Source organism: Caenorhabditis elegans, chromosome V (assembly GCF_000002985.6).
Source record: "Caenorhabditis elegans chromosome V".
Taxonomy (NCBI): Eukaryota; Metazoa; Nematoda; class Chromadorea; order Rhabditida; family Rhabditidae; genus Caenorhabditis; species Caenorhabditis elegans.
The window spans coordinates 11,716,743-11,739,196 of NC_003283.11; the positions used below are offsets into that span (position 1 = coordinate 11,716,743).

At 33.8% G+C, this 22,454-nt stretch overlaps 4 protein-coding genes and 2 non-coding genes across 8 annotated transcripts; all 6 read right to left on the reverse strand.

Annotated features, from left to right (window-relative positions):
- Positions 1-1,359: 1,359 nt before the first annotated feature.
- Positions 1,360-9,329, reverse strand: daf-11 (the record flags this gene model as incomplete). 3 transcript variants are annotated; one of them, NM_073559.8, is made up of 17 exons in its annotated part: positions 1,360-2,370; positions 3,229-3,492; positions 3,747-3,851; positions 4,027-4,547; positions 4,597-4,776; positions 5,323-5,597; positions 5,652-5,749; positions 5,801-5,977; positions 6,600-6,690; positions 6,736-6,810; positions 7,013-7,205; positions 7,508-7,760; positions 8,209-8,393; positions 8,436-8,694; positions 8,742-8,836; positions 8,889-9,013; positions 9,065-9,329. In NM_073559.8, the coding sequence occupies 16 exons, from the start codon at positions 8,908-8,910 to the stop codon at positions 1,930-1,932; spliced, it is 3,234 nt and encodes a 1,077-aa protein (NP_505960.3). The 3 variants fall into 3 exon arrangements, 2 of the variants coding, with proteins under 2 accessions (NP_505960.3, NP_001300011.1); NR_132532.1 differs by lacking the exon at positions 9,065-9,329 and having other exon boundaries at positions 1,930-2,370; positions 5,796-5,977; positions 8,889-8,910; NM_001313082.3 differs by lacking the exons at positions 8,209-8,393; positions 8,436-8,694; positions 8,742-8,836; positions 8,889-9,013; positions 9,065-9,329 and having other exon boundaries at positions 1,930-2,370; positions 7,508-7,667.
- Positions 9,330-11,157: 1,828 nt separating this feature from the next.
- On the reverse strand, positions 11,158-13,418 carry rhr-2 (Ammonium transporter AmtB-like domain-containing protein). Its single transcript, NM_073560.7, has 11 exons — positions 13,273-13,418; positions 13,163-13,224; positions 12,966-13,096; positions 12,769-12,919; positions 12,577-12,721; positions 12,300-12,509; positions 12,158-12,252; positions 11,977-12,110; positions 11,644-11,777; positions 11,490-11,593; positions 11,158-11,300 (listed from the first exon to the last, which is right to left on the reverse strand). The coding sequence occupies exons 1-11, from the start codon at positions 13,415-13,417 to the stop codon at positions 11,238-11,240; spliced, it is 1,374 nt and encodes a 457-aa protein (NP_505961.1). The 5' UTR covers position 13,418; the 3' UTR covers positions 11,158-11,237.
- A 959-nt stretch (positions 13,419-14,377) lies between these two features.
- On the reverse strand, positions 14,378-16,730 carry npp-22 (Nucleoporin ndc-1). The gene is made up of 8 exons (NM_073561.8): positions 16,652-16,730; positions 16,350-16,609; positions 16,198-16,302; positions 15,930-16,153; positions 15,624-15,881; positions 14,891-15,565; positions 14,687-14,787; positions 14,378-14,640 (listed from the first exon to the last, which is right to left on the reverse strand). The coding sequence occupies exons 1-8, from the start codon at positions 16,726-16,728 to the stop codon at positions 14,574-14,576; spliced, it is 1,767 nt and encodes a 588-aa protein (NP_505962.2). The 5' UTR covers positions 16,729-16,730; the 3' UTR covers positions 14,378-14,573.
- A 67-nt stretch (positions 16,731-16,797) lies between these two features.
- On the reverse strand, positions 16,798-20,254 carry spe-42 (Dendritic cell-specific transmembrane protein-like domain-containing protein). The gene is made up of 15 exons (NM_182413.6): positions 20,141-20,254; positions 19,964-20,095; positions 19,808-19,912; positions 19,697-19,760; positions 19,554-19,646; positions 19,289-19,506; positions 19,027-19,216; positions 18,575-18,982; positions 18,375-18,518; positions 18,196-18,324; positions 17,880-18,140; positions 17,695-17,832; positions 17,322-17,437; positions 17,123-17,274; positions 16,798-17,079 (listed from the first exon to the last, which is right to left on the reverse strand). Exons 1-15 carry the CDS (start codon positions 20,224-20,226, stop codon positions 16,991-16,993), a joined length of 2,325 nt encoding a protein of 774 aa, NP_872213.4. The 5' UTR covers positions 20,227-20,254; the 3' UTR covers positions 16,798-16,990.
- Positions 20,255-20,763: 509 nt separating this feature from the next.
- B0240.6 lies at positions 20,764-20,907 on the reverse strand. The gene has a single exon (NR_069609.1). It is a non-coding gene; the product is annotated as an Unclassified non-coding RNA B0240.6 (non-coding RNA).
- A 1,062-nt stretch (positions 20,908-21,969) lies between these two features.
- B0240.7 lies at positions 21,970-22,059 on the reverse strand. The gene has a single exon (NR_102075.1). It is a non-coding gene; the product is annotated as an Unclassified non-coding RNA B0240.7 (non-coding RNA).
- Positions 22,060-22,454: the final 395 nt, after the last annotated feature.

Here is a 22,454-nt window from a genome sequence, read left to right on the forward strand (position 1 = left end):
ATATGAAAGAGGTTGTTTTTATTCATCTCTTTAACTGAAAAATTTTTAGATTAGATCAATGCGTGCAAGATCAAAGAATTGAGAAGTCATGCACAATGAGCACAACCAGGTGCGAGAGAAGTTCATAGCCAATAATAAGAAAACGAGGAAATAAATGGTTGCGGACGTTGATTATAAATTTAAACTAAAAGGAAGTTTGAGGATTTTTCGGCTGAAAAAGGGTTCGAGTGCTCTGAAAATTTTACGAAATGCAATGCAAATTTCAATTTATGAAATTGTCTTTGAATGACATTTTTTGAAAGAATAGAGCGATAAGAAAATAGTTTCACTGATAAGGAAAAGAACTTCCATATGGTTTTTGTGAGCAGATAATCTTTTTGATCGTTGTAACTCACAAAAATAGACAATGAAACCTAGGTGTTACTGTTCTGAAAGTTTTAATGTCCTTTGCATAGTGCAATAAAAAAGACACACCTCGCGGAAAGCATGATTCAATATTTATTTTATTGTATTCTGAAAGTCATGGGAAACTTTGAAACTTGAATTAAACATCATTTAAATAGATAATACGAATGATTGTTATCAGTGTGACTTTTAAAAATTCATCTGGAAAATTCATCGAATTTTGCCTCGGAGTTGCAAAAAAAATATCAAAGACCACAATTTCACTCAAATTTCACTCAATGTTGGTATCTACGAAACAGAGTGAGCCTATTACCTCTGCAATAATCGTGAGGCCAGAAAGTTTTTTGAACCGAGTAAGTGAACGATTTTTGACATTCAATCTTAAGCAAGAATTGTATTACTTTAGAATTACATATATTCAAAAAGCTAATTTCTCCTAGTGGATGGTAAGTTTTTTCAAACTTATTAACTTATTTTTATAATTACAGAAAATACACAATAAAACATTAAATATTTTCTGTCCATGATCTTGTTAGAAATCTGTTATTAGCCTTAATCCCTGCACACGTTTTCCTTCTGACTCATTGGTTCTCACGCACCAAATAAACTTCAGGCATGTTTCTACTTATATGGGTATTTTGATTTCAGTGAGAATCATCATTGTTTTTGCTCGGCAATTCCCGGCAGCTTCTTCCCCAAGTTTGGGCCTTTTCAGCTTCTTACCCAACTCTTGCCAACTTCTAACCCAGAGTATGCCCAAGTCTTACCCAACTTCAACAATTCTAGTGTAAACTCCCTCCCCCGTGTCTTGCCCAAGGTTTACCCAAGTCTTGGCAACTCCTTATAAATGTTTTTATTTTTTGGGCAAGGCTTGGGTAAGAAGTTGCGAAGCCTTGGGTAGGAAGCTGGCGGCAAACGCCGAGCGCGGGCAAAGTTACCAAATAAAACTTTTATTTGAGAAAAAATAAAGCATAATTGGAAAAAAAGTCCAAAGAACAGCACCAAAAACAAGCAAGACTGAGAGAAATGTGGGGAGGGCAAAAAAGAGAAACATTAAGGCATGTACAAGATAAAAATATTAAAAAAGGCTTCTTTGATTACGGAATTTTTGAAAGTTCTTGGGTGCAGTGGAATAAGGAATAATGTTTTATTTTTTGATGTTTTTTTTGAAGTGGTGAATTTTTTAATGAAGATAATTTGAGATTAAAAAAACATTTTCGAGTTATAAACTTACTGTGACGTGAAAATCTCTTTAATTTAAAATTGGAGATCAAAATAATCAATTTTAAATATGTAGTTCTGGGTCGAAATGTTCTATTGTGTCACTTATCAATTTTCAAAACAGGAAAACAGTTAACTCCGTGATTGTTTTTCAGTCAATAAAAACTGAATTTCAAATGAGGAAAACCAATGTCCAAAAGAGAGTTTTAATTTTCGGGAAGCGGGTGGAGAAACAAAAACATTTGAAAAATGACATAGCAATACAACGATCCAATTCTTTGAGCTCTCTTAATTTCAAGCATTCTAGTTATCTGGAATAGTTGAAGCTTGACTATCAAGCCTTCCATGTCCAATTGTTCGACCTGCTGGTTCATCTTCTAGCTCTTCCATTTGGGTACTTACAATACTTGTCAGATCAACTTCTTTTGGTTTTCCTTCACCTTCATCCTCATCCACCAGTACTTCATTCATTTCTATCTCTTCTTCATGTTCTTCCAATGCTTCCTGTAATGTCTGCTGTCGTTGGAGTCGTTCTTCTTCATTTTTTCGTTCAGCTATCACTTTTTCTTTCGCCAACGTCATTTTGTCTTTTGGTTTTAATGCTGTTGCTGCAGCTAAAAGCTCTCCATCTTTTTTCATTATTCTTGAAAGTTCGTCGTTCAAATCATTTTGGAATTCAACAACTTTAACTTGTTCTCCTGCATTTACTCCTTCCAGCCAATACGTTAAAATACGACCAATTCCCTGAAAATGTGTTGTTTTGAGTGCTTGATTGCAATTATTGTTTCGGAGGATTCTAACTATCCATAAGTTTCCGAAATTTATATAATTTTCATCATTTTAAAAAGTTTAAAAAATAGTAGGTTAACCAAATTTGATTAAAGGTGGAGTAGTGCCAGTGGGGAAAGTGTTAAAAACTACTCCTATGGTCCCAAAATTACCAAATCATTTACTATATATAAAGCGCTTATTCTGTGTGTTCATAGTTTGTAGTCTATGTAACCTTTGTAGTCTGTGAAGTTTTGGCTTCTGTGGGGATAGTGAGTTGGGGTTAGTGTAGGGATATAGTCGGGGTACTGTAGTGGGACAATAGTGGTACGGTAGGAATACTGTAGGGTTACGGTAGTTTCAGAAAAATTAGTTTTCAGCCCCAGAAGTCGGGGGCCGCGCCGGAGGTGCGGTTCACGGCTGGTATCATGATAAAACGTTTCAAAACTTTTTTGAAAATTTTTTATTCACTGTCAAAAAGTGGCAATTACTCAGTTTTTGCCACTCATAATTTTGAAAGTCGACCAAAAAACAATTTTTTTTCTACATTTTTTATGTTTCACTTTTGTTTAAATTATTTGTATTAAAACATTGTAGCGGTCAAATCCTGCGACATTTCTTTAAATTTCCTCAAAAGCTCGTATTTTTCAAAATTTTGGCAATTTGCCAAAATTTTGACCGGAAGTTATGGAGAATCTAAAAATTTTTGGAGCGTTTTATTATGATATTCGGTTGTTTTAGATTATTATAAGTGCATTTAGACAAAATCCCCACTGGCGCTACTCCACCTTTAATGTTGTGCTAGAAAAATATAGAAAATAGTTTACAACTCACTTCAATAGTACGGCCTCCTCTGTTACTACACACAAATTGAGGAAAATTTTCTTCTAGCAATTGTTGGCTTGCCAATGTCATTTGAATTCTATCCTCCACTCCAGAGCTTTCCATTTTTGAAGCTAATATAACAGCTTCTCCGAAACAAGCATATCTTGGAGCCTTTTGCCCAATAACACCAGCAAACACTGGCCCAGAGTTGAAGCCCCATCGACAATTCAAAAATGTACCGGGACGGTGGGGAATCTCAAAGTGATGGAGGCACTGGAAGGTTTAAATTGTTTTTTTTTAACAGCATGTTACAATTTTGAATTATAATATTTTAAATTTAAAATCAATCGTTCTTATCAACAAGCTAAAATTCTCAACCCCAGTGCTTAAATTTATCAGGAAATGCCCCACAAATTGTTTTTTTCTACTATAAGGTCATCGGGCCCAAGGTGATTTTACTTCAAAATATTCAAGTTTTGTTGCCCATTATCTTTAATTTACCGTACCGCCTCCAAACACAAACTTACATCTCTTTGAAGTAAAGCAATCATACAAATGCTCTTCACATGATCCTTTTCCATTACCACCGGTAAACCAGCAGCTACACAATATGCATCTCCAATTGTTTCCATCTGAAACTTCTTTTCTGCTTTAAAATGATATTTTTGAGTGAAGTTTTGACAAGTCAGCCTATAGTTTTGACGCGAATTGGCTTTTCAGAATTTATTTCTCTAACTAGAAAAACATTCAGAATTTGAGTTAACTCTCTAAATTGTGTTTAAATATTACTATTCTGTTTAGAATCACCTTATATCCTCCTTGCTGACTGATAATTAAATCAAATCTTTGATACATTCCAGATAATAAAGTAACGACTTCCATTGGTTGGCTTTGTGAACACAAAGAAGTAAATCCAACAATATCCGAATAAAGAATCGTTGCATTTTCATAAACTTTTGGATCAACTGCTATTCCATTTTTCAAATCATTAGCCACAGATTTTGGAAGAAGTTCCATCAGAAGTTGATCTCCTTTTTCCTGTTCTTTTTCCAATTCTGCCGTTCTATTCTTCACAGTTTCATTCAATCCTTGAGTGTATGCTGTCAGATTCTTAATCATCAAATCAACAAGTGATCCTGACATTTTAAGAACCGTATCGATGATTTTTCTTGCTAATGCAATATCAGGACGAACGGAGCCAAAGCAATTTTCAAGCATTTTAATAAGGTCATTGTGCATTTCAATGCCTTCTGGAATTATAATTGGAAGCGGAAATCTGCTAGCAATTGCATCGTTTTCATCATCAATCAGTACACTGTCATCTTCTTCTGTATTTTCAAAAATTAACAAAATGAATTGAAATAAGAAGAGCAATACCTCTCGGAGAATCAAAAAGTTGCTCTACAAACTTCTTTTTCAAAATAATCTCATGTAAAATGACACCAAATGAATACATGTCGCACTTTTTACCAAATTGTGGAGTAATCAAGGCTCTTTCATTCCGATCCGCATAATTTTTCCATATTTTTTTCATAGCAGGATCAAAATAATGCAGTTCTGGAAAAAAGTGTTCATCAAACGTGGACTGTCACTTGGGGCGTTCGCTTTGAACTGCTCGGTTAAAAGATAATAGGTTTCTCGGCTCGTTTTAAAGATATATGTAAATACACTTTCATTTGTAAATCTATATGTAGAAAAAAAAATCTAACAAATACTTGCGGTAATTGTCGGCCATTGTTTTTTTTAATAGATTGCATACTGTGGTGCTTCGGAGCGTTTCAAAGAAAATTTTAAATTTATCAGAGCGCACCTAGGATTTTTTTCATTTCCCAGGTTTTCTTTTTAAAACTCATTTTGATGTTTGATTTGGAAGAAACCTTGTAATATACTCATCATTGTCTTCCAATTATTCTCTCCCACTATTTTCATGATAATTTCAAAAATCAAAAAGAAAAAGTGTGATAATGTTGTTCCGGGTTGACATAGTGCCCGTCACCATGACTATTTGAGAGAATTTTCGTAATAGTTATGTTTGTCACTTCACCGCACTATGTTTTCAACTCTCGTAAGATAATTACATATGTCTTTCTCTTTTAAACAAACCTTCTGACTTGATGACTGGAGTGTGATCTTCTGTGAATATTTGGCCGCTTGTTTTCCATTTAACAAGAAGACGGTTAACACCAAAACCACTCAATTTGACAATCCAATGAGAATCGAGCATACAATTATGTAAAGTCAGATTACCATGAAAATCGATAGCACTTGCATGAATATATTCTAATCCTTTTAAAATATCTCTCAAAAATAATCCTTCAAATCTTGTGGCAGTTCCACGTTGTCGTTCTTTTGTGAATATGTGATCATGCAAGCTACCTCTGGAAAGTATTTGATGAATAAACGTAGAATCTAAAAATCTTAATCTCTATTACCTGAAACATTGATTCCAAATAATATACATATGGGATGCCTTATCAATAGTTATTCCAACAAAACTGTTAAGATTATCATGTTGTAAATGGGATTTCATCTAGAAAAAAAGAGTAAGGATGAATGGTTATTGCTTGAGAACTTGCGTCACCTGATAGAGTAGATTTATGTCAATTTTATCATATCTCAGCTTGTCACGCATTACATATTTATCAGCAAGTACATAAACTTGATCTACTGTAGCAATATGTTTTGTTCTTGCCAATGATTGAAGTCTCTGTTTTTCTTCCATATTTCTTTGCAGACTTTGAATCGACATATGCTGACTCTGAAAGTGACCTATTATGCTGAAAACTAATCTTCATAGAAGTTTCATCATTTCGTTGAATTAAAATTTCAGATTTACATTAGTTTACTCAACGTCAAAAGGAAGAATTTGGTATAATCTGGCAATTATTACAAATGTGATTGATTTGTCAAGTTTCAAAGGTCCCATATTAAAATTCCGAAGAGCATCAGTTTCGTGACAGTGCTCAATAATATTAAGTCTTGGAATATTTTAAATGAGAATCAATTTTACACGTGGTATCAGGTTGCCTCATTGCGGTTTGATCTACACAAAATGCGGGAATTTTTCCCCAGGAAAATGTGACGTCAGCACACTTCCATGCGAAATCAGATGAAAAGTCTGCGTCTCTTCTCCCGCATTTTTCGAAGATAAAACCAAAATGGGACACTTTGACACTACGTGATTCTACAAGTCTTACTTTCTTCAAAATTTCTCTAAGGATTTGATAATTTTTTATTTCCCGCTTGATGCTTGTCAAACTTTAAATGCACTTCTAAACTTGAAAAGGAATTTCAATATTTTTGCTCAAGCTTCTAACTAGAGACAAATCAAAAATTAAATTAAATTTGGTTGAACACAGTAACCACTCCATAAAACGTACCCCTTCTGTATTCGTGAGGTCAATGAAACGAACATCCTGAAAAGGGATTACCCATGGATTACTGATTGATCTTCCTTTGCTGCCATTGCAACTAGAATTAATACTGAATAAGGAGTGTTCAACTCAAATATCTTACCACTTCCGTATTGTTGTTAATATAATAATAAACATCAATAGAACACCCATAATAACAGCAATTGCAATGATCACACTGAAAGAATCGAATTCTTGAACGACCATCAGAAATATAATAAATTTTCAGTTGTCTTCTTTTTTTCTAGTTCACAAGTCTTGCATCGCTATGTACACCTACGCCATGAAGCATAATGATAATAAGAAGACAACGGCAAAGTAGAAGAAGAAGGCGACAAGGGAGAACTAATAAGATGTCTCTCTGCGCTCAGCGAGCTTACCCAGTCTGATCGCAAATCTCTCCATGGAAACCACATAACGGCACGTCCTTCAATGGCTCGAATGAAGATGTCGAGTTTAAGACAAAATTCAGACATGCTTGATCAGGGCATTTCTTATCTGTTGATATTGTGCCGAGTGGCATTATGAAGTTATTTGAATTTAGTGATTTGTCGACTACGAGAACATCGTAACCTGTAATAATAAATGATTTTAGATATCTTGCAAAAGCTTTTCAAGTACCTCTCTTCAAGGAGAACAATTAAAAAAAGTTTTTACAACTACGTACAACATGACCCTGTAGTATGTAGTTTGTTTAGAAACTTTAATCTTTGAAATTATGAAATTATAGTGTGTAAAAAGCTCAGGAAAATTGATCGTTTTTTTGTTTAAAAAACTTTGAAATCTAAAATTTTCCTGCATTTATTATATTATATGCTTCGAAATTTTGAATCCGTATTTTTTACCTCGGCACCATATAATTAACTCTCTTATACCTGCAATTCTCTGTCCATTTGAGTTGATAAAAATCTCTCCGAATGGACCTGGAATACTCATTGAAGATATTGCTTTTTCTGGTTGAACATAATTAAACAATGTTGTATTTGTGATAGCTGTATATAGATAATAACCGAGTAGATGATATCCTTCGTACATTTGAAGAGAAATTATTGTTTCTTCTATGGTTGAAAATGAGTATGAAGACAGGAACGATGATATCTTTGATTTATCATAACAATTGTTATAAACCTGAAAAAATAAAATGTTCAAACTAAATTTTCAAACTATTCTAATTTGTAATTCCCCGTAATCTTATTGTATCTGTTTCATATATCTGTTTGACAGAATAATTATTATGTTTGTTGTGGCATAACACCCCGCAAGGCCAATTGCGGGGTTAATCAAAGCACAACTTTTTGTAGGTGTTCCAAGTTTGACGGGTAACATGAATTTTAATCAGGAGGCAGGCTTCAACTGATGGCTTGGTGCATAATTTATAAATCGTAGATATTTTTCAAAAACGCTTCATCAGTTGAGTCTACGGTGGTTTTTGTTTGTAAACTTTAAAAAATTGTTTTAAAAACCTACTATATATGTACTGAAAATAAAATGAAACTAACTGCAGAAAATAAGTTAATGGTTATATTTCAACAGTGTTTTCCTTTTTTAAATAAAATCTAGTTCACATCACACTTACAATGATAGCTTTATCGAACAACTCAGCAATTGCATCGTTTTCTTTCCACGGGAATGTGAGCTCCAATGAATTTTTTGAGATTACAATCACTGGAGTGTACTCTTCTGTTGTATAATTATTCATACTCATAGCTGTCATAAATTCGGTGTAGTCATTTAATTTGTTACCAAGAAACAAGAGAATAACTAAATAATTATGTTTTTAATCAATTATATTAATAAAATTACCTCTTGCAGAAGGTTCAAAAATTGTGATTGCATCAGAGATATTGACACTGTTCTCTCTTTTTCCAATTCTTACGGTCTCTTTCAACGCAATATTATTATTTTCAAAAATATCTTCAATGGTAGAAAAGTATATTTCACTGGCCAGCTCGTCACCTTCATAGCATTCTTCACAGAGTACAGCCCCAACTTGTCCCCATTCAAAACCTCTTAGAAGTGATACAAGATTTTGTGCCAAATTCTGAGGGGATCTTGTTACCATCTTAAACATATTATGACATTTTAATAGAAATAACGTTTGAATCTTACATCAATCATTGTAGGATGTTCGTATGGATAACCTTTCAGAATATTGATTTCCAGTGATTGCATTTCAGCTGTGAGGTTGGCGAAACGTAAAAAATCTGGAATTTTTCGAAGGTTGGTTTATTTTTCTCAGTAATGTTTTGTACTTACTACTGGAGCATGTTGGTCCCATAGTAATTCTATAATTTTTTGAATGATAGTTTTGAAAAAATGTAAATATATCCTTAGTATCTGACTCTGAATTTCCACAAGACCCGCTTTTAAGAACCACATTTCTGAAAACAAGGATAATGAAAATAAAAATGTTAAAAAATTCAAAAGCTTACTCTAAAGTGACATTTGGAGAAAACTTAAGAACATCTTCTTTTGCTTGATTGAAGATTGCATCTCCATTTGTTATTGAAGAATCAATAAACAATGTGACTGGCACATCAGTCGCTGATATCTTTGACGATGTTTCCAGCAGTATGAATATGAAAGAAATGCAGACGAAAGCGATACCGTCATAATGATGACCAATTAATTTGGCTGACAACTCGGGCGACACTTTGGCACGGCGAGATGAGAATCAAAGTTATTAATGACAGTTCTGACTTTGAAATTATTAATCAAAACATATTTTAAAAAGAAATGAAAAATTCAGAGCTTATTCGTAAAAATTCCAAATTGATAAACTAGCATGTAGAATCGTATAATTAGAGAAAAATTGAATGGGAATTTTTTAAAGGTGGCGTACCGAAATTTGAGACTTTGCTTTTTTAGACCCGAAATGGTCCAAAACAACCAAATTTCGTAATGAGATGTTCTGAAATTTTTGATTAAGTTTTGCTAATAATTAAGAGATTGTAAAGGAAAAATGGTGACATCTCAAAAATAGAAGCAGATTCACATTATGTCTAACTGAAGGTTGCACATGGTTTCTAGAAAACTAGCGCATAAATGTTATGGTTCGATGGATTATTTCGGGTGCATTTTGAGAGTTTGTGTGAAGGTTGACTTGAAATTTGTTTGATAAAAAGTGACTTGAATGAAAAATAAAACAAGTGAACAGATATTAGTGAAACAGAAGAATAAAAATCTCGAAAACAATACCAAGCATGTCGAAAATAACGGAAATTAAACAAACTATTGTTACATGTTCAGACAGTTAATAGAATTGACTTCCTTTCAATAAGATGTTTATGGTAATTAGTAAATCAGAAGACACGTTCGACAAGCGGAAACAAACAAAAAATAATTAATATCTTTTACCAGGAAGATAAATCAGGTGATAAAGCTCGGAACTGGGAATATTCATTTGGGGGAAGATCATAACAGGGTTGTTTGGACTTTTTGATCGTCGAAAGAAAGTTATACCCAGAAATCGGAATCTTTTGGGAATTCCGGATGGTTAACGATGCACAAATATGGTAGACGTCTATGGGGAGTTATAATAAAGAGAGCTGCTTTCACTATAGCTTTCAATTCAAGTTTTATTATTTTCGAAAATATATTTTTATTTAGTCTATTGGTGTTTCTGGAGTTTATGCTTTAACATACCAACAATATATTTTTATTATGGCGCTATCGAAAAGTGTAAATCTTTTATGTAAGTGTGACTGAGAAAAGCATCCATCAATTATTCAAGAAATAGATGTACTAATATCATAAAATTTATATCATTACTTTTTCAAAATTTAGAGATATTCTATAATTGATAAAGAATTTTTTTTAAGGTGGCGTACCGAAATTTGAGACTTTGCTTTTTTCGACCCGAAATGGTTCCAGATTCACATTATGTCTAACTGAAGGTTGCAGTTTCAAAATAACATTGAAAAATGTGTTTTGGCTCTTATAAAGAATCCTCGTGATTCTTCAAAAATATTTTTATGAAAATTACAACAGATGGGGGTGCCTTCAGGGTTATTATGTGATTAGGAAACAGCCATTTCTAAACCTAATGAGTACAAATGAATTTTTATAATGCACAAGTACCAAAAGTACATAAATGAAGCTGAGAAAAAAAACGTTAAAATGTCAGATGAAACAACATTTGTGTTTCTAATCTTAAGCTTAAGTTTGACAACATCATTTTAAACTTTTTGAAGTATTCTAGAAACCGAAGATCGCCAAAAAAATGTCAGGTGCACACAGATAGACAAAAATATGAAAAGAAATGTCAGTGAACCATGAGCTTCTTCATCAAATCAGTGACCGCTTGCCGAGAGGAGAGCTCCACCCCCGTTTTACCAATCCCTTTCATCAATTACTTCTATTTATTCATGTATATATATTCCGAAAGCGAGACTTTCCGTATTAGTAATTGATAACAATAGATTTATATATTATCCGTCAATTGTGATATTCATACGGTAATCCACTTCACTTCAGCAAAGGATTAGCAAAGAAATTATTAAGATTTTTATGAAATATTCATATTCAGTTTTCTAATACTTTATTTTTCTCAATCTCTCCTGTATCCCCCTATCGAATTATCAATTTGTTTTGATTATCAAAGCTTCAATAGATTTCCTGCATTTGCTCACGCTCTCGAAGTCGCTCTTGCTCTTGGGCATGTTTATACTGAAAAATATTATTATTTGAGGTGTGATGAAGTGAATCTTGCAGTGTGCATAGTTTAAACTAATGTGTATCATTAAAAAGTTTATTCGTTGTTTTAAATCTACTTCGGATAATTTATTCTTTGAGTCGAATTATAAAAGTTAACACTTTCCAAATTTAAAAATGAATTCTCATTTTGCAAAAACTTACTTTACTCAAAAAATTAACATCAGATTGTGCATAATAATTCATTTCACCATGCGGGAAATCGGGATCATCAACTTGATTCCATACTTTAATTTTTAGAATGCAACCTGAATTTTTAAACATTTGAGATTTCAAAACTCAAAATAAAAATGTATACCTGTAAGCAAACCACCAATAACAGCAGTTACAAGAATTGTTAATAAACCTAAAGCTTGATATTGTGCTTGCGAAACGTTCTCTCGATCTCCATGGAGTTCGCCTCCAATCCAATACGGATAAATATGGTATAACCTGGAAAATAACAAATAAAAACTCGAATATTGCCCACTTATCAAATTTTGTAGTTTTTCAATCAACTCAATAGGGTACCTGTTCTCACCTAGAAATGAAACATTTCCGAATCAGGGGAGCGCAAAAATACTGCATTTATTAAAAATTTACAGTAACATCTTTATGTATGTCACACCACCACAAGAAAAAAAAAACTTACGTCTTTCCATAACTTTCTGGTTCATAGAAATAAGCAAATCCTATACTCAATAAACCGGCTAAAATACCAGGCATTCCATGTAGATTATGAACTCCGCAAGTATCAAAAAGATGGAAAGTTCTTTCAAGTCTTGGCTGAAATTAACAAATTAAAATGTTTTGCTTAAAAATAATAGACACACACTGATCCAAGCATGTCCAATAACTGAGAGAAGAGCAGCTATTACACCGACAATAACTGCATGATATGGATGGAGAACAGCGTTTGCAGATGAACCTGACATTTCAAAAATTGTATTATTCATGTTGTCTATTTATCCACACCTATAGCAACTCCTCCTGCTAAAGTAGAACTTTGAATATGAATCATATTAAATCTACCAAGAGTATCAACACATGAAGATATCATAAATGTTGTCACTGTTCCAGATGCCATTGCTAAATAAGTATTCATAATAGCTCGATGACGTGCATCTTCTGGTTCTTGTATTGCTGCGTTGAATGATGGAAAGAATACCCAGAGAAGAAGAGTTCCTGTAGAGGTTTTTATTCAATTGTTGTGAGTTCCATCAATATGAACAGTTTAAAGATGAAAACTTACCAATCATTGAAAAAAGATCAGAATGATGAATTCCTCCGTGCTCATCCATTTCCATTACATTCTTCTTGTGTCCAACACAAGCAGCTGCTAATCCGAAATATGCACCGAATGTATGGACGGAAAGAGATCTACCACTGTCGTTTACCTTAAAATCTGTTTGTATTATTAATTACTGTCAATTGTTTATCTAACATGAAGATAATTGAAAACATAATGTTCAACGAGAACATTTATTCCTGTCTCGAAAAATGCAAGTAAAAGGAATTGAACTGGAGTTAACCTTCCTAATAGCACACCCATTGTGATAAGTACAGCTGCACATGAACTTTCCGCAGATATCATTCTGGAAACATAATCTAATTTAAAGTCATAATAAAGTATTATCAAACTCTGGAATTCCAATACTGAATAATCCTGTTTCTTGAAATGCAACGGTCATAAATCCACGAAGAAGCATTGCAAATTGAATCACAAAAGCAGACAATAAAAGGTTTACAGATACAGCTGAGAATCCATATCTCTAAAAAAAATACGAATAAATTATGCATTCATGTGAGAGTTTAATAACTAATTGCAGTGAACTAACTTTTAAAAATGCCATGAGAAATCCGAATCCCACAAAAATCATTAGATGGACATCCTGGAACACTGCAATAATAAATCATTTTTGTTTTAAATTTTAATCAGGATTCTTACATGGATAATCAGTTCCTGAATAAACTCTCCGAGAATCATCAAGTGGATCAATGTATTTTACATATTTAGCAAAAAGAACAATAAAAACAGTTTGCATTAATCCAGCAATAATTGCAAATTGTCGTCGATGTAGAACCGACCACATTCTGGAATTTTTCGTAGAAATTTATATTAAAAAGTTTGATGTGAGAGTTAAAAAATAAATACTTTTACATTATAGGTATTTTATAGGTACGTAAATTTAAGAGTAAGTTCAGAGGATTCGTCGCTTGAATTTTTGTAAAGAATTATATTGTAATTTCACAAGATTTTAACATACCTTCTAAAAAGCGCATGTATTTAGTCAGATGGGTCTCGCCGCGCGAAAGTTAATGATAGTGTTGTTTTAATTTACTTTTTTCAGTGAATTTTCTATTTTTTTTTGTTTTCGAATGAAGTAATAAAAAAATGAAGTAATCTCTCATTGAACAATTCCAGGAAAATCGACGAGGGGGACAGCCGCAAAAAAATACTACCGTAAACTTTTCGCGCGCCGAGACCCATCTGAATAAATCCGTGCGCCTGTAAGAAGGTATGCCAAAATCTTGTGAAATTGTGATAGTAAGTCTTATAAAACTAGAATAAACATGTTTCGTTTGGAAGTCTGGAGGTCAACTCGATTCCTCTTCTTGATTTTTGAAAAGAATAGTGGCCACCTATATGAACTCTTATTTAGGAATATTTTATTTCCTAATAGTAGGCATAAGATTTCTTGGAAGTTTAGTATATGATCAAACGAATTAAGTGGAAAAGAACTGAAAACCAAGGTCCCCGATTTTCTTGCAGTTAAAAATCGAAAAAGTACAAAAATTTCAACAAAAAAAAAACGGAAACAAATAGTTGAATGTTGAACTGATGAAAACTCCCTTCTTCTCTTTTCGTTCTTTCTCTCATCATTTTCTTATTGCTACAATCAGGTAATCGATATGGTTGTACTGTTTTGTCCGTCGTGTGTCATCTCACCGCCTACTTCTCATCATTCTTTACGACTGCCTGATAATCTTTATGCCTATCAATCTTAGTCTATTAAAATCTGTGTTATGACAAAAAAAAACGTTATTGAAATGCGCATGGATTCAAATTTTATTTACCATGTAGAGTTTATCGGTACAAAAAAACATTCACAAAAATGATAACTGTGATGATGGGAAAGAAAACTGGGATTGTGGGACACTGTAGAAAACAAGGAAAGCAGAATTAGAAACTCAAAGAAACTAACACAAAATAAAAATGATAACATGGGAAACGTTGTATGAATTTTCTTACAATTCATCTGTGAGACAAATCATCCGAATGGTTCGTGAGTGTTCCTCTGGGAGATTGAGTGAACTGAAAAATAAATTCGCTTATTTTTTCTTTCTTTTCAAATTATCACCTCAAATGGCTTCCGAATGTGGTAACAACCCTCTGAAGACTTGATTTGAGCGATGCGTCAACGATACGCAGGAATGTCACATCTGATTTGTCAGCTACTGACTGAAATGAAGAAAAGTTAGTTTTCGAGTGATATAGTCGTAACAGGGAATAACCATTCCTTTATGGGTAGTTTAAAATTGTCAAATAAAATTTTTAAACTCACCGCTTTAGCTCTTTCATATGTGTCAATGGCTGCAATGAGTTTACAGAGCAGCGTGATGAGATCTTTCAAGTCTTTCTGAACAACTCCGAATCTGTCTTCTCCCATAGAATCAACAACAAGCATGTATAAAGCCTCAGCGGCGTAGGCGTTCATATGAGCATCAAAACGAGAAATCACTAGTTTTTCAGTGACTCCAAACCCTAGGAAGTTAGAGATTTTGCTAAGAAGTCCAACAGTTTGTGTGTTGTGAGATCGAATAGGAGCCATGCTTTTCTGTTGACGGCTTTGTCCTGTGCCACGATAAGCCATTTCACGCATTTTTCTTGGCATCAGGAGAGCATCTCGTGGGACATCTTCATTTTCAATATCGTGATCATCCCAAGAATATCCGACGAGACGAGCAGCCGAAACAGTCATCCTTGAACAAAGTTCATCAAGCATTCTTACACAAGGCAAGGAAACAGCTTTCCAGTTACGAGGATGTTTTCCAGGTTGCGATAGAGAGAAAACATCCACCCGTCGCTTCTCATCATTCCACGCAATTGTTCGAAGATCATGAAGAGCAAAGAATTTCAGAAGTGAATCATCAGTTTCGATGACATTTGGAAGAGTTCTTGTCTGTTCAGGAGTTGGTGAGTGAACTGTATATGGAGGCGGGAACGGGAAGCTGATGGGCTGAAAAATTAGAACTATTGATTATTTGATTGATCAAAATTAACCGGTCTCAACGAACCTTCATAACAATCTGATTCACTATCTTCATGGATATTTTTGAATAAAACTGTTGCGTGAAGCATAGTCCGAACAATACAACATGGAATGGGATATTCAATAGAAGCCACCATGCTGAGAATCCAGAAACCATGGGTCCAACAACAAGAATCAAAGCTACGGCTGCGGTGTATGAGATAGCCGCATCAATTCCACAGATCTCAGAAATATTTGCATATGGAAGAGACGTTCCAAAATCGATGAGAGTTTTAACAGAATTCTGAAAGTTGTTCTGTGAGTTATTAAAAATAGAATATAAACAAAGTACCACTTGGATATGCGAAAAATTGAGTTGATAATCCGAACGGAAAACGACTAGCGCTGATGAAATTGCTATGGCGAGCGAAATAGCAACAAAGGCGAATTCTCTGGAAAATGAGAAATCCGCAACACAGAAGGCTGTGTAGACAAATGTGAGGCGGGTAACAAATTCGAGTGCAACTCCAGCTAAAGCGAACGTATCAGTAGCTGCCAATCGTGGAAGTTGATCAACTTAAATTCGATTTAAAATTAAGAAAAAAGAGTAATGAGCTCACCTTTGCAAAATTTGATAATGCTGAAAAGAGACATGGCTACAGAAGCAATACCAACGAAAATGATTGAGGCCCATGCGTTTGGATAAATCCACCACGCCAGGGAGTCTGAAAAAGAGAAATGTCCAATCATAGAAAAATAAATAAACGTCAACCTTGAACTGAGCTGAAAGGGGCCCAAATCGTGAGTTTCAAAATGGATACTGTGACAATGAAGAAAATGGTGGACAGATATCCGCATGCAGCACCAGCTAATCTCTTTCTAACACTGATTTCCGCTTGAAACCAATCCACGATTTGATCGAAAATTGTGATTGGCTTCTGTTGAACACGCGGTGAACTGACTGTGCGGTTTGGGGACCTTCGCAAGTTTGGTGAAGATGATGAACTGCTTGCAGCGGGAAAATCGTTCTTTCTATAATTATTCTCATTGTATGAATCTTTACTTAATTGATACCTTCTTCCCGGAGAAAATTGATTATATAGATGTTCATCTGTCGTTGTTGTGAATGAAGAATGACTATCACCCATCATTTCTGAAACAATAAATCAGTGAATTAGAGTTCCAAACGGGAAAACCCATAAATAACAAATAAAATGAAGTTTAAATGATAATTTATTTGAATTCAATTGGAAAATAATCATTGAAGTTCGAGGAAATAATAAGAAAACTAATAAATGAACGAAATCATTTCGAAAACTGCGCCAAAAGGCAAATAAATTTGAACTCGAAAAGTACATTGTCATTGGAGCGCGCTTTCCCCAACGGCGGGAAAGTTAATTTTTCAAACATCATTCAGACGACAGTGGTTACTGCGGTGGTGGTTGTTCCTTCTGTTGGTTCTTTGTCAGGTTCGTCGTCTTCGCGTTCACTCAATGAAATATCTGGAATAGATGATTATTAATGTTTAAATAAAGTTAATTTTACCTGAGTCATCAATAATTGCGTTACTCTCCTCATAGTATAGCTCAATCCCGTTAATACATTGCATTTCCTCCTCGCATTTCACACAGAAAAGAGTCACTGAGAAACAGTTGATACAGTAAAAAGCACTACAATGAACACACACTCGCACATTTCTGAATTAATAGCTTTGTTTTCTTGATCATCAATAAACAAAACTAACTCTTGATCAGACACTTTCATATCGTACTTTTCACATTTTACACAATCGGAGCACACGAATCCACGACTTTGCATTGTTCTCCGAATTATGACATCTTCACCACCCACTACATCTTTCTGTCAATTATCAATGTTACGAGTGCAAAAATTACTTTTAAATCAAATCGGAATGTCAAATTCAGGAAAAAATATATCTGTTTTTGAATACTATCAATTCGCAAAATCGGGATTTATCACTCAAAAAATACGGTACCGGTGACGTAGTGATGTAGTAAGTAGTACTGTAGTGGCTAACTTTTTTTCAATGTTTAAGTTGTGAATATCGAGGAATTGAAAATATTTCAGTCAACTCGAGACCGGAAATTCCCATTTACCTTATTATTTCCTAACATTTCTGTCAGCAAATTTCGTCGACTTTGTAAAATTTTGTTATAAAGGCTCAATGCACGAATTCTTACTCGATTCGGAAAGAAGTAATCTGCCAATACAAGTGTTTGCCTTCCAAAATATGCCTTCAAAAATTAAATATATCTTAACAGTACTCCTCAACTCTTCAAACCTTCAATCGACAAAGAAAAAGTGCAGCGATAAACATGAGAAACATCACCATATTTTCTGTATAGTTTGGAGGATTTGGTTCGTTGAAACATCGTCTCCAACGATTTTCACGGTCTCGAATACTTTTAGTAAATGGACTGAAAACATCGAGAAATTCATTCATCACATCTGACATTGAACTATTTCCAGCAACTTTCAATTCATAATGAGCAGGAGTATCGATATTTGTTCGGTTCATTAAAGTATGAACAGTTGATAGAGTCTGAAACTTTGAATCTATAGATTTGAAGTCAATATAATTTTATTCATTTAATTACCGTAAATATACCATAATCAAGCATACACATAAAGAAAGGAGTGACACAACTGACAATTGTGATGAAAATATCTAATCGAAATTTAGGTCGCTCTTGTTCTGTCATTTTCCACTGACCTCGACTGACATACTAAACGGTGTCTAAGATTTTTAGAATGATAATGAACCAGAGAAACCTACCTGCTTTGATTCATTTGCCATTAATGGCATGACTTTACGAGCTCCGCGAAATGCACAATCTTGATCAATTTTTGTAAATTCTTTTGTGAGAAAACGGTTTTTAAAGTCGTCATTATAGTTGTAGTTATACATGAACCGAAGTGTCTGAAAAATATCAGTTCAAAATTTTGTATGTTAACATATTACTTATTTAAACTCACATAGATGAACGGCCATATGAGCAATCCTGGCATGATACAATATCGAAGAATAAATGAAATTATATTGATAATCCGTATGTATACATTCACAATTCCCATCAAACTTTTCTTTATACTTGCTCTCAAGTTTGCAGTTGTATCATCTGCAGCATTTGGTTTACCATCATCAGATGACTGGTATTCAGCTCGAATGTTTTTCGCCTTTTTTATCTCTTCTATCACTGGATTCACTTTCTTCAGTGCCCATTTTGCTGCTTCAATGTGTACGTAGAAAATCTTTTTCACCGCGAATTCAATTGCTTGAAAGTAAGCTGCATAAAATGGTACAGCTGCTCCTTTAACTCCTTTTCCAATGATAGAAGGTAAAGAACATACTTCCGTTGAGAAACCCTTTGCTTGATGGCAAATCTTAATGTTTTATAATAGGATTGATATGTTGACTGATTGAATACCTTTGCAGTTTTCTGAATCATTTCACAAGCATCGCCGTGGCTTCCAAAAAATCGAGCTTTCCCCTTACAATAAAAATATGCGTCGTCGAAAATATCAAGACATTTTGTATAGGGAGTTTTGAGCATATTTCGACATTGATTTGACAAGTTGGCTATAACTCGATAATGTCGCCTCATGATGTCCACAAATCTTAATTGAAACAATATCAATTTAATCAAATTACAAGAATTTGACATTTTGGGTATCCCAATTGCAACTTACTTTGTCATCTTTTCATCTAGAACCAATAGCATTTTCTTGACCTTATTCATTGGACCAGATACATTTTGAAGAAGTGCACGAAACCGAGAAACAAGCATAGCTCCTTTATCCATTACATTCCCTTCCACATCATTTCTTGAACTCATAACATCAATTTGAACGCAGGCAACACCAGAAGCTACTTGATGAATATTTCCAATAACATTCATTGCAGGACCCTGAAATTAGTTTGAGATGTTCCCGTGAATAGATGAATTGATAAAACTTCAAAAGCCATTGTGACAAGAAGAATTAAAATTATGTTTTTGATTTTTGTAGTCAACATGACGTGGATAGAAATCATAAAGTACGTCATCATCTGAAACGAAATATTTTATTAATTCCACATAAAAATCCTGAAGTACTTACTTTTGGAAATATCAAAGTGAAAATCAGAAAAACGTGGATAATTGTGGATATGGAAGTTCCAATACTATATTGAAAATATTTAACTTTAGATTTAGGATATGATCTACTTACAACTCCGGGTATTGTGAATATTTGAACGACAACAGAAAATACATAACTATTCCAAATAATTCAATCATTAGGATGTTTCGGAATAGAAGTACAATAGAATTAGCTCTGGAAAAATAATTTTAAGATTTTCTTTTTTCTCAAAATAATTCCAAAAACCTTGTTCCATCTTCGAATAAATTGTCATAAATCCCATCATCTTTTTCCTTTTTCCATGGAGGATATAAAACGGACAACCATTTTTTCAAACGTTCAGAATATCTTAAAACTCGGTTTTGACCTGATTTTTCTCTGAAATTTTTCATGTGTTTGAACAAAATCCACACTCTAACCAACCGTCTGATATTATTAACCACAAATTGAAACTTTCTCACAGCTCGATTGGCTCGACGTTTTACATTCCATAATCCAATTAAGCCCATAGTTGATACAATTCAGTTAGATTTTAAAAAGGTGAAATAAATATTTTCACCATGATACGTTTTGAAAATTTGTGAACCGCTGGCAAACAGATTTGAGTTCACGTTTTGAACATTTTCTCCGAATTGGGAAACTGCAGGTGTCCCTTTTCTCGGCTTTGCTTACTAAAGAGCCAAGAGAGCCAAACGGATTGGCATTTGAGACCTATGTGATTCAATAGCTCATGTTTTGAAACGGTTATACGTGGAAAAGTTAGAATAAGGTTTTCAAGCAAAATGTGCCTACTTGTGTGCCTATGAAACCAATTATTTCGAATTTTTCAGAACTACGAGCTTCAATGGAACTATAGTATACACTAACTATAGGATATACATCTCTCGGAACCGCTGGCAACAATATTAATTTTTCAAACATTTGTGAACTGAATTACAGAATACACGTTACCAAAAGTACATCGATTGTTTATTTCTTTTTATCACCAGAAGTACATCTGATTTCGGAACAGGCGTTCACTAATTTTCGTTGCTTCATTGCAATGAAAAAAACGAGTTGCTTATCGTAATGCTTGTTATCATATCACTGTATCTATTGCCACTTCATATCTCATTTCCTCTTTTTGTAGGCCGATTTGGGTCAATCCGATATAGAGAACACCTATAAACAAACCCCTTTTTTTTCATTTTATGACGTGAACATTCAGATCCTCAATAAAACGGATGGGTGTGGTTATGTTCTTGTCCCCTCGAACACAACTTTTAATTGTATTTCTAATTCTCTGAAGAATTTCAGATTTCTGAAGAGAAGAATTCAATTGTACTGTCATTCCCGTCCCTTTTTGGGGCTTCCGACGCAATGTTGCCTCTTTTCAATAGATACGACGAATAAAAAAAAACAAAAAACAAAGAAAATGATTTTGCTTCCGATTGCTCACCAGGCTTCAATCTATACTGTACATTTTTCCCCAATAAATATAAAATTTGGATAGTAGAGAGACAGAAAATCAAAAAAAAATATATCGTAACTTGTATATTGTTCCATAAGAGAGACGCACAAAAGGATATATTTGATGGTGTGTGAAACCCGAAATCGTCGTGGTTACCCCCGTTGTCGGCGACAATTTCAACAGACTTTTCATACTGACTGGTTTTCGGTCGACAGTCATTTTTCACCCACTTTCAATTTGACTAAACTTGGTCAGTGTTCGGTTTTTCATTGGTTACACAACCTTAGATTTTTTATTCTTTGTGTTTGATCCCTGATTTGACTAGAAAACATTAATTTGCTTGTTTGATACTCAATTTCCCATGTGCCAGTTTAATTTTGACAGTTGTAGGAATTCCTGGTTTCGTTAAAAATTAGTATTTCAACCATTGATTTGTTTTTGAAGGTATCTGTTAATCTATCAAGAATTTATTGTAAGAAACCACAAACTCGCCAAAATCTTGGTTTTGTATTTATTTTTCATATTTATTTTTTGTATTATCTATTTTTTAAACTCACTTTCTTACTGACTTGGCTTACATAAATAAAACCGTTCAAATTAGATGATAGATGACTTTCAAGAACTTAAAATTGGCAGAGAGTTACCTTTTTCAAAATGATGCGTATAATTCGGCACAATTTAGTTTTCAACACAATACAACATAAACAAAAAGTAAACAAAATTTTTAAAAGTTCGTCAATTATCAATTTGGTCAATTGTACGTAGTAATTGAATCCTTCTTTCCATCAACCGTAACCATATTTCGACTTTTGCTTGCCCCTTTTCCGTTTAATTAGCCTTTCCTCCCACTTTCCCCCGTGCCCACCTATTTCCTCTCGTACTTTTTTTTATCGTTTTTCGAGTACCTTTTTTCTGCTTTTCATTGTGTTATTCGACCCCGTATTTCTAACTTTCTGCAACCTGTTTCTTGTTTTAAACTATTTTAAACAAGTCAACATTCCTTCCCATCTCTGTCGGTCACTTTCATCTCCTAATCGTTCAGACATTGTTGCGATACTTGAACTTTTATTGTACTGTTTTAGTCTGATTGTTTTTTCGCGTTTTAATGTTTCTCTCGATAATTCAAAAAACAAATAAGTAAGATGTAAACAATAAAACATCTAGTAACAGTAGGCAAACATGAACATGTACTTGATCGGCTTCCAATGGCGACTTTGCCAACAAATCTCTGTTTTGTTTTCTCTATTACATGTATTCAGCTAAATGGTGTGAACATGTTTTGTTCAC

Excerpts from the sequence above, each read along its gene's own strand:
- rhr-2 (NM_073560.7), bottom strand. The coding sequence starts at position 13,417 with ATGTGGTCGGTTCTACATCGACGACAATTTGCAATTATTGCTGGATTA. Across the intron at positions 12,920-12,965 it reads TTCAGTATTGGAATTCCAGA|AATGATATCTGCGGAAAGTT; the intron begins GTTTGATAATAC and ends TTATGTTTCCAG. Across the intron at positions 12,510-12,576 it reads TGATCTTTTTTCAATGATTG|GAACTCTTCTTCTCTGGGTA; the intron begins GTAAGTTTTCAT and ends AAACCTCTACAG.
- npp-22 (NM_073561.8), bottom strand. The coding sequence starts at position 16,728 with ATGATGGGTGATAGTCATTCTTCATTCACAACAACGACAGATGAACAT. Across the intron at positions 16,303-16,349 it reads CCCTTTCAGCTCAGTTCAAG|ACTCCCTGGCGTGGTGGATT; the intron begins GTTGACGTTTAT and ends TCTCTTTTTCAG. Across the intron at positions 16,154-16,197 it reads CATTATCAAATTTTGCAAAG|TTGATCAACTTCCACGATTG; the intron begins GTGAGCTCATTA and ends ATCGAATTTAAG.
- spe-42 (NM_182413.6), bottom strand. The coding sequence starts at position 20,226 with ATGGGCTTAATTGGATTATGGAATGTAAAACGTCGAGCCAATCGAGCT. Across the intron at positions 17,438-17,694 it reads AAATGTTAGGAAATAATAAG|AAAGATGTAGTGGGTGGTGA; the intron begins GTAAATGGGAAT and ends GATAATTGACAG. Across the intron at positions 17,080-17,122 it reads CGCAATTATTGATGACTCAG|ATATTTCATTGAGTGAACGC; the intron begins GTAAAATTAACT and ends CATCTATTCCAG.